The 9,633-nt window shown below is 30.7% G+C and overlaps 1 protein-coding gene across 2 annotated transcripts in view; it reads left to right on the top strand.

Annotated features, from left to right (window-relative positions):
- LOC106691282 (protein artichoke) overlaps positions 1 to 3,821 on the top strand; it is a gene marked incomplete at its 5' end in the record, with an annotated part of 30,219 nt that extends 26,398 nt beyond the window's left edge. The window contains 2 exon segments of one of the 2 annotated variants that reach the window (XM_014436999.3): positions 827 to 1,003; positions 1,920 to 3,821. In XM_014436999.3, the coding sequence (XP_014292485.1) occupies positions 827 to 1,003; positions 1,920 to 2,201 (459 nt within the window). In that variant the 3' untranslated portion in view covers positions 2,202 to 3,821. 2 annotated transcript variants of the gene reach the window in all.
- Between the last annotated feature and the right edge of the window lie 5,812 nt (positions 3,822 to 9,633).

Below are 9,633 nucleotides of genomic sequence, written 5' to 3'. Positions count from 1 at the left end.
TTTTTCTCCACAAAATTGTATATAGTTAGGGGTGTCTTTTGTATGAGACTATACTCCCCCCATAATCAACTGTTAAAAAAGAATATATATATATATTAAAATAGTTTAATTATATTTGGTGATTTAAATGATTTAGCTCTTTCATTAGCTGAACCTGGAAACCCTCCACTTCGATTGGTTTTGTCCAATAGTTCCTGAAGGCGCAGCCGAAACACTAAAAAAATTGTTTTTCTTGAATACATATTCTACTCTTTTTTTAATAGTTTTTTATAGCTAAATCTTCTAGAATTCAGCCTAATATATTTGGAAAAAAATATCGTATATATATTTATATTTAGAAGATACAAAACCAATTTAGATCAATTTTATGATCTTTAAAAAACTAATTAATTAAAGTATAACTGACTATATTAATATAAAATATATTCTATTTAACCAAATTTAGTATAGTTTATAAGTGCCATCGATAAATGAATAATAAAATAACTTAATTAACTTATATAAATAATTTAATCTTAACTTCATTTAGTATGGAAATAATTTACCAGCGAATTTCATTATTCATTTTTAATCCTGACATTCACTTTTTTTAATGCTTCTGCTAATTATTTTTCCTCAAAATAATCTTCTTGTTTTTTTTTCTTTAATAACAAGCATTCTAAGGATTCATTTACACCACATTTTCAGAAAAAAAAAAGAAGGGCAAAAATCAATATAAACAAATACAAATATGATAAATTTAAATAAATATAATAAATCGATATAATAATAACTCATTAAACAATAACTAAATGAGATTTTTGATACTTAACTCTTCCAGCCACAGGTTCAGGGTAAACTTTTGGAGCGGTCGGCCAGATCTGTCAAACTAGAGCGGCTCTCACCTGCCACCAGGTACCTGGTTTGTGTCCTCGGCTTAGGCCAATGGCACGAGCCCACGAACAGCAGTGACCTCGCCTCTCTCTCTCACCTCACTGACACCCAGACTTCTAAGTGCACTGAGGTAATATCCATAGTCTATATCTTAGTTTGAGAACTTGCAATTAATGAAGCTTTTAAATAAATCTATTTTTTTTTTAGCTGTCGGTTTCGTTTGCTAAATATATTCTATTTATTCAACTAATAATAAATGTATTAAAAATAATAATACATGAATAAATTGAAGACAATTTGATAATCATTTAAAAAAATTAATTTTTTCTCAATTAATTTTTCACAAATATATGTATTAAGAAATCCTAAATGCTTTTTTCCTCCTTTTGCATGACGTTGCTGATTAACTTTAAAGTGAGTAAAAAAGAATTTTAAAAAAAAATCTACTAATATATATACGATTAGTGTTTAAAAAATTAATTAATAATTATTTACTTGACCTATATTTGAGCCTTTTTGTTTACACGATTACTTTCATCATAAACTCATTCTTTATATCCTCAATATTGATTCAATAACAACTTAGCATTGGTTTAATGGTTAATAGCACAATGTTAGTTTTAGTCAACTGTCATATTTCAATTATAGTTTTGCAAAGGAAATATGATTAAATTTTGGATTCAAAAATATTATACAGTACTTCTCTGAAATCTGTTAAATTCCTAGTAGGTCAATTTGTCAATTGAAAGGCTTATCTGTATGTGGTAGTTGTGTGATGGGCGCACTGAACCAGATTTTATTTAAATTTACCCTCACGCTCAGATTTCGAAACTTCCGCTCCATGTTAAGGGTAAATAAGGAGTCCAGGAGATCCTAATGCTTCTCTCTCAGCCACCTGGTATTGGAAGCTAGTGGGGGGTGAGAAAGCACTCTGTACTGCCAGGATTTCAATAGTTTAATTATGTCATATATGTCTTGGTCAATGCTGTTTTCTTAGCCTACTTTGCAAGATTCATCATCATTCATAATGATGTGGTTGTTGGCAGGTAAGGACCCTGGAGGTGAGCGGTGGGGCTGCAGAACCTAGCAGTAGAGGTAGCGGTGCGGCGAGCTTCCTCACCAGGAGGTTGGGGCTCTTCGTCGGCTCTGCGATGGGCTTCGTGGTCTTCATCGTCCTGGTGTCCGTCCTCTCCTACCTCAAGCTGAAGAAGCAGAGGGAAGTGGCCAAGAGGGAGATACCCATGTCCCAGGACTACCTCTCCTACCGCCACTTCTCCTTGCAAAGTGCTGATCCGTTCGCACACGCAAACACCTGTCTCAACGCCTGATCCGAAGCTAAAGTTCGGGAACGAACAGAAAGTTCGGAGGTTAATTTGAGTGTTATTGATGAACTTCAATGTGTATAAGTACTGTCTCATATAGTTTTCTTAGATAAAACCATACTTTGTGTTTAAATTGTTTGTTTAATTAAGTTGAAAACCAGTTGCTTAAGCTTTTTTTACCAATCAAAAAAAAAACATAGTTATAAATAAAATATCCACCTTCAATTCTTCTTTTAAAATTGTATTTATACATTTATATGTGTTGAACTAATTAAAACTCAGAAAGGTATTATATTTTCAGCAATATTAGCAAGGATTTTTTTATTTTAGAAAGATGCTCTGAGTGGTGGTGAAGAAAGGTATAAAAACAGTAGTTAAATTATTTATTAGTGAACGATTCTTTTATTCTTGACCACCACACGAACTATCTTCCTTCTATTATCACATAGGTCAAGTAATAATCTTCCAATAATAATTTTTTTTTCAATTCACATTTTTTTAACAGAGCAGATTATTTATAATCATTTATTATATTTATCAGCAAACTATTATTTATAATGAGTAACATTTTTTTTAATGACTTACATAAAACACATATTCTATATATACATATATAATAATAATATTTTACCTTTATGTCTTCCAGTCATCCATGACACAGGTTTTAAAAAGGAACCTTTTTTGAAATTTTATTTGATGATTTGGAATAGTCTTTATGTTTCTTTGTGTGCTGAAACAAAAATGAACTCAGTTTTGAAGCATAAAAATTTTGAAAATCTTCCATAGCTCTTAATGCATTGAATCTAGCAAACTATTTTTTTTATGGTATCAAAAGGATGTAAAAACAAACTAAGTATTTCATATTAGATAGACACGTTTGAATTAAGGATATAAGTAGATTTATTTATAATTGTTTTAAATTTGTCTATTTAAATTCCTTCAAATCTGGCAAATGCATACTTTATTGTTCTCAGGATTTTTTAGTTTCTGAAATATAATATGAAGTTAGCCTTTTATTAGACAATTTTGTAAACTATTTAATTAATTTTTTCTTAAAGTTTATTGCACAGTAATAAATATAAATAAATCTGAAAAAAATATCAAATTAAATTTTTGATATCAAACATAATGTTAGTAGACGCATTAAGTATAAAATAATGTTGACAATTTTGTTCTTATGAATACAATTAAGGTGGCAACTCAAACGAACACGCAATTACTCTGTTAATATATTTCAAACACATCAGAATAATTATGGGACTTCTACAAGATCAATCGGAATTACTGGGGTCGTCTGTCCCTGAAGGAGTTTTGGCGTAGGTCTTTCTAACCTGGGAATTGCAGCAGCGCCGATTCAAATCCAACCTGGGGGTGGTTAGGGATGGCGGTTCCACGAAATGAAAACTCAGCCCCTCACCATGGTTATAATAGAGTGAAATTCGGTTGATAATCTTTATACTGTTTGTCATAAATAACAAGCAGGGGCGCCATAAAAAAATAAATAAAATAAAAAATTCGTAATCTATCAGGCGGACTGACGCTTATTCGTAAATAAAAAAAGTACAATAATTTATTTGGTGCAATGTATCATTCTGTACTTAAATATCTGAAAGCTTGTTGAGCCATTATTAAGAGATATGCCTGCAAAAAAAATTGTATCGGATATTATAATCCCTTTTATTGCAAATAGTAACCGATTGGATTTAAAAATTTTCTAGCTAATTCATAAGTTTATAATTCATCCCCAATCAATCTGAACGTCCATATTTGGTTTTTCTTTCAGAACAACTGACTGAGTAGAGGTTACTTATAGAAAAGGCTGTAAAGTTGTGCGACGTAGTAACGGACAAATCCCAAAACCGTTAGTGACAGACGTAGATGGGAGGATTTGTGTCAAGGTTAATCTTGCGGAATCTGCTCTGAGGAAGATCATATGTTTCGCTTGTTTATCATTACTTATAAAATTATTAGTTAAATGCTTTAAATTATTTTGAACTTAAGTATTTAACTGAATGGTTACTTTCTTTATTAAATTCAAACAAGAAGTAAACCTTTCAAAACATTTGAAAATCATTAAGACAATGTTTGCTTGAAAGTTTATCTTACCCTGTTTTCTTCTCTTCCATTTTCCAATTCTTATTCTTCATTCTGTAACAACGACTACCCATAATACATTCTTATGTCTCTTTCTTTACAAGTGAAAGATATTTCTTTTTCTATTCAGCAATGGCTTTATCTGGTTGTAAATAATAATTGTGAAAGCATTTATTTTCGTCCATTTTTTTCTTTTGTAAGGGTCTGCCAGGAGCCGGTATTAAACCAGTTAGAACCGCTTTAGTATTTGAACTATCCCAGCCTTCCCTCTCTTGCTCGTTCCTCCCAAGCCAGACATTTACGAATTAATTCCATCCACTCCTTGACAAATTTCTTGATTAAACAGATTTTCTCTCAGGCATTTTACTCCTTAAGAACATTTCTACAATGCCTAACTTTGTAGGAAATCCCTTCCTGTAGTGTAAAGTGCAAAATGAAACACCTCAATCCTTTTAGAACATTTCACACTATTGTTGTATTCACACCTGTGATTGGCTATGAAATAATGAATATTCTCTCATTTAGTTTCTCGTAGTCAATCAATCACACGTAAATCCATGTTTGAACAAATGTCTGTCTTGAAATTCTTACAAAAGACTATATTTATACTTAATTAAGTGCGGCTCCTATATTTGACGAGACAAGATGTTGCGGTCTTTAACTTATTATTAGACTGCTATTGAAATATTTAAAAGTTACAATCAGAAGTCAAAATATTAACTAATTATAAAATATTTACTTTGCAGAAGTAAGACTGTTTTCCCTTCCTCGATTGGTTTATGGGTTTTATTGTCAAACTTAGAACCGCGAAATAGTTTGGTGCGTCTTGTCGATAAGCATTTAGGAATAGAACTACTCATTGCAATAGTTATCAATGAAACCGACAGATCGGTCCGGTAGCTCTGCTTAAAAATACAGCAGGTTATTATTATTATACGAAAATACAATATTATTATTGTATTTTATTTTATTATACGAAACGGTTATTATTAGTATACCAAAATACAGTATTCGTTGTATTTGATATCTGATCATAATACTATAGCTTGAGATTTCCCATGAGTTCAGCTCATAAATAAAATATAGCATCCATTATAAAACAGAGAAAATATAATTATGATATACATCATTTTATAATAAAACTTGAGAATTAATATTTTTTTTTTTTTAATTTTGCCTATACAATTTTCAGGTTGATAAAAAATTTAAAAATAAGAAACACGTGCCGAAAGTAAATACAGAATGTACATCTTTTCTGTTACACTTTTCTCAGGTAAACATGTTTTTTCTCCATCAGCGATAATTTTATTTATGTTTAGTGTCGCTCGAGTGCCGTTTCTTATTATTTTGTACGCTATCCAAAAATCAAAAACGATTTTTAATCAATTTTGAATAAAAATAACCCCACTACCTCGTTTTCCCCTCTGGTCTCAAATTGCGAACGTTTCTTATTCCTTATAGAAGCAGCAAAATAGTTCCTTAAAGATACAAGTATGTTTTATATCTTATTCCAGACATCATATTGTATTCGGAAATTTAATTATAAACATATATTCATTGTCAAAAACATTCACAGAATGAAAGACATAGTTCAGTCATGGAAGTTTCAAAAAATTTACTAATATTTCTCAAGTTTTATTTAATGTTTATACTAATATGACTAGAAAATTTTTCAGGCTGAAATTTTTACGACATATCAAAGTAAAAGTCGAATATTAATACAGATGAAATTGCTCTAATCAACGTAAAACATAATTTTCATGATTACTATTTCTTGAAAAATGGTTACCTTATTATTAAAACATTCAAGATGTGAATTTAAAGGGTTTCTTATGAATCTAATTAATGTGTAATAGTTGGTGGAGTGATTAAAAAGTAGACACTTTGGTGTAGTTTTAGCATTAACTAAAAGCTAATTGTAACTACTTCAATCCAGAAAAACTGTTGGGTAGTTGTAGCTACTGTATAATCACCTTAAAAATAAGTTACAACTACAAAAAAAAGGAAGTAGTACGTCTTAATGACTTCACTTAATGTAGCACGAGTATATTTATTGGATGACTAAGCTTCTGGGTCATTTTATTTATATCCTTGTTTTTCGCTCCCTTTATTTGTCGGATTGTAAGCCATCGACGTAGCATTCACCTACAATTTCACTCCATTACCCGCCATCATCTGTATCAAGGAAAGTTTTTCGCGAACTTTTGTGGAGGAAGAAAGTTCCCTTTGGGGGGCAAATTCATCGGAAGGTGGCATCCCTATCGAGGCTGTCAGTATCGCCAAGTTTTAAACTAACGCCGAGCCGAGATAAGAATAAAAATGTCTCCGGCGCGAGGGGAAATAAGCAGGCAAGTTGGCAAAGCGGTGCAATGCTTAGCGCCGGCTCGACGTCATAAATCGGGACTTGAAACTTAGGAAAAAGAGGAAATGAGCTAAGTTGTGTAATTGAGCCCTGCCTTGAAGAAGATCATCAATAACTGAGCCTGTCTTCTTCTATAACTACTTTATCCCCGTGAGGGACTCGCATTAATCTTCTTAAAGGCCAATCTTCCCTGTCCCTCACGAGCGTCGTTAGCTCTTCTTATTTCACATTTATCCCTTCTCTGTCTTAATTCATCTTTTCCACATCGGCGTCCGATCTGGAGAATACCAGTCATAACAGACGATAGTAGTTTCATTTGTTCTTCTTATGGTTCGTATAATTCAAGTTATGCTCAAATCTCACGGCTATCAGAATTGGTTATTGTAAACAACCTGAAAAAGATGGATGTACATTCACTCCCGTTGCATTGCAATTTGCCTCAACCACATTGTATTTAAAAGTGTTTTAATTTAGTGTTTCATGCAAGAAATATTTTATATAAAATAACCTTAACTGAAATTGATTATAATTTTTTGTATTAATCATTACATCTGTTAACTGAAGATTTGTTTTAAACCTTCTCTTGTTTTGTGTGACGCAGTTACATTTTTAGGATTCTTGTATGAAATAAATGACTATGGTTTATATATTTAAAGTGATACATAAACCACCTTGATTTTTTAAGTATTTATTTCCACTTGCGGTATTTGTTTGGTAAAAATTGGAGTGACTACTTTTTATATCATAAACCATTTGAAGGACTTTTTGAGAATAATGGGAGTTTTGGGGGATTTTGGTATTAGTCAGTGGTAGGGATGGAATAGGTAATACAGGTATATTGTATTCGCCATCACTTTGATTGGTCTGTTAGTGTGGAAATATAGTTGTTAGATCATGCAGTCCCCACAAGCAATTCTAATATTATATGTTGATGATATACATCTTTTTTTGGTTTTGATTTTTCAATAATATAGTCATTATTTTAAAGGTAAACTTGTTTAGGCCTATGATATTTTTAAAAAGATGATTTTTTTTTTAAATTATATTATAAATACTTCTTTCTTCATATAACCTTTTTTAATATTTCTAAACCTTAAATTTTAGTCGTTTTCAAAAGTCAAAAATGGACTTTCCAGTCTAAAATAGGAATAAATTAAATTTTCTAAGATTTAATTTTGTTTTGTTGATATAACGCATTCATCTACTCATATCTTATCATTTATAATATTGTAATGTGTAACTATCTTTCTTTAAAATTTTAATATTACTGATCTTTAGGACCTCCTAAGACGTTCTCTACTTCTAACACTGATAAATGACTGTACCACAAGATTCTGCCACATAAACATTCCCATGCTTTCAGACAAATCCTATTACCTCTCAAATAGCGTTTAAAAACGTTGACTTGAGATACCACTGACTTTATATGTTTATTATAAATAAATATATAAATATTTTTTTAAATATAGTTTTTTTCTATGTTATTCATTTAAAGCCTGCCATGGATATATCGTCATGGGGATGATTTCTTTCGATTGAATGCTACAATGAGTATATTGAACGATATTTTAATTGATATATTGCAACTTATTTTGCAAATATCCAGTAAATTTTCAATATACTCTTTGGAGTCTAACTTTATTATGCAGATCTCATAATGTATTGGGGAAGGTTTAATTAATTTTCCATTGATATATTTTGTGAATTTCACCCCTGATTTTTAAATTAGAAACTCATTGACCGGTCATTTATGCATAGCTATTTAAAATGTAAATGATACATTAAATTTTACAATTACACGATAAAAAATATATATTATATCCAGGTCTGTCGTTATTATTATTATAGTATAATATTATTCCTTGTCATTTTTCTTTTATCTACTAATTATTATTATTAAAAATATATAGGTATGATTAATATTTGGTTATAGGTTATTCTCTGTTATTGTTAGATGTGTCAAAGCTCTCTGTCCACAGAATCCTATGAACTGTGTTCTATAATTATTATTATTAGTATTATGATTATTATTATCATAGATAATTATCAGCTTTGTTCACTTTGTAATATTGGTAATAGTTTCTGATGAAAAGACAATGAATCATATATCAATGAGTACTAACACAGACAGCCCCCACTATCCACAAAGACTACTAACTGCCAGCGTGGCCATTGCCAGACTCATTCACTACTCACTAACTGCCCAGTCCAACCATCTCATAACTCACTACAGTTTCTGTTTGCCCTCTACCTCTGTCTCCTCTTATCTCTTCGAACCAACTGCTGTGAAAAAGTAGTGTCGTGTAGTGTGCAGGTGTGATAAAAAGAAATTTACGATGAGCATTTCGGTTAATGCCCTTAGTTTTGTTGACGCAACTTTTCTAGGATTTCAGTAAGGTCAATGTCGTTCTGCGTCATCTTATAATTGAATTTTCAAACCCTTGACCTTTTGTTCTGGAACTGTTTGTATTATTCAAACGCTCGACCTAAAAATAACTGAGCACACCCCTCTTATTCTAAAAATAACCTCAATATTTAATTTTATATCTATCTATTAAAAGTCTCCTATATTGGAAAATAATATTTATTTAAAAATATTTACAAATACTTTTGATATAAATAATAAAAAAAAAATCTTCTTAGCTCAAAACCAAAAATTGACTTTAAATACTTTTTATATTTAAATTGATTATCAACTAATCACATTGCCCACATTCGTTTTGTTAATTACCAGAAAGGTGGGGAGAGGGGCTGGTAGTTACGCATATCATTGTTATCGAAACCTTTATAATTCATTGACCTTTAATAACGAAAATTTAATTATATTGACTGAAATAATGGGTCATTATTATACACCAGCGTGATCATCAACACTACTATTAACAAAAGTAATTAATTAATCAATAGTTTACAAAAAAATGACCTGTATAATGCAATAAATTTTTGAATTACTTCCAATGGTCATAAATATGCATAAGCATA

This window comes from Halyomorpha halys, unplaced genomic scaffold, assembly GCF_000696795.3.
Source record: "Halyomorpha halys isolate HHAL.00 unplaced genomic scaffold, Hhal_1.1 Scaffold2204.1, whole genome shotgun sequence".
Lineage (NCBI taxonomy): Eukaryota > Metazoa > Arthropoda > Insecta > Hemiptera > Pentatomidae > Halyomorpha > Halyomorpha halys.
Note: the sequence above shows the minus strand (reverse complement) of the source record. Positions and strands in the feature narration are given on the sequence as shown.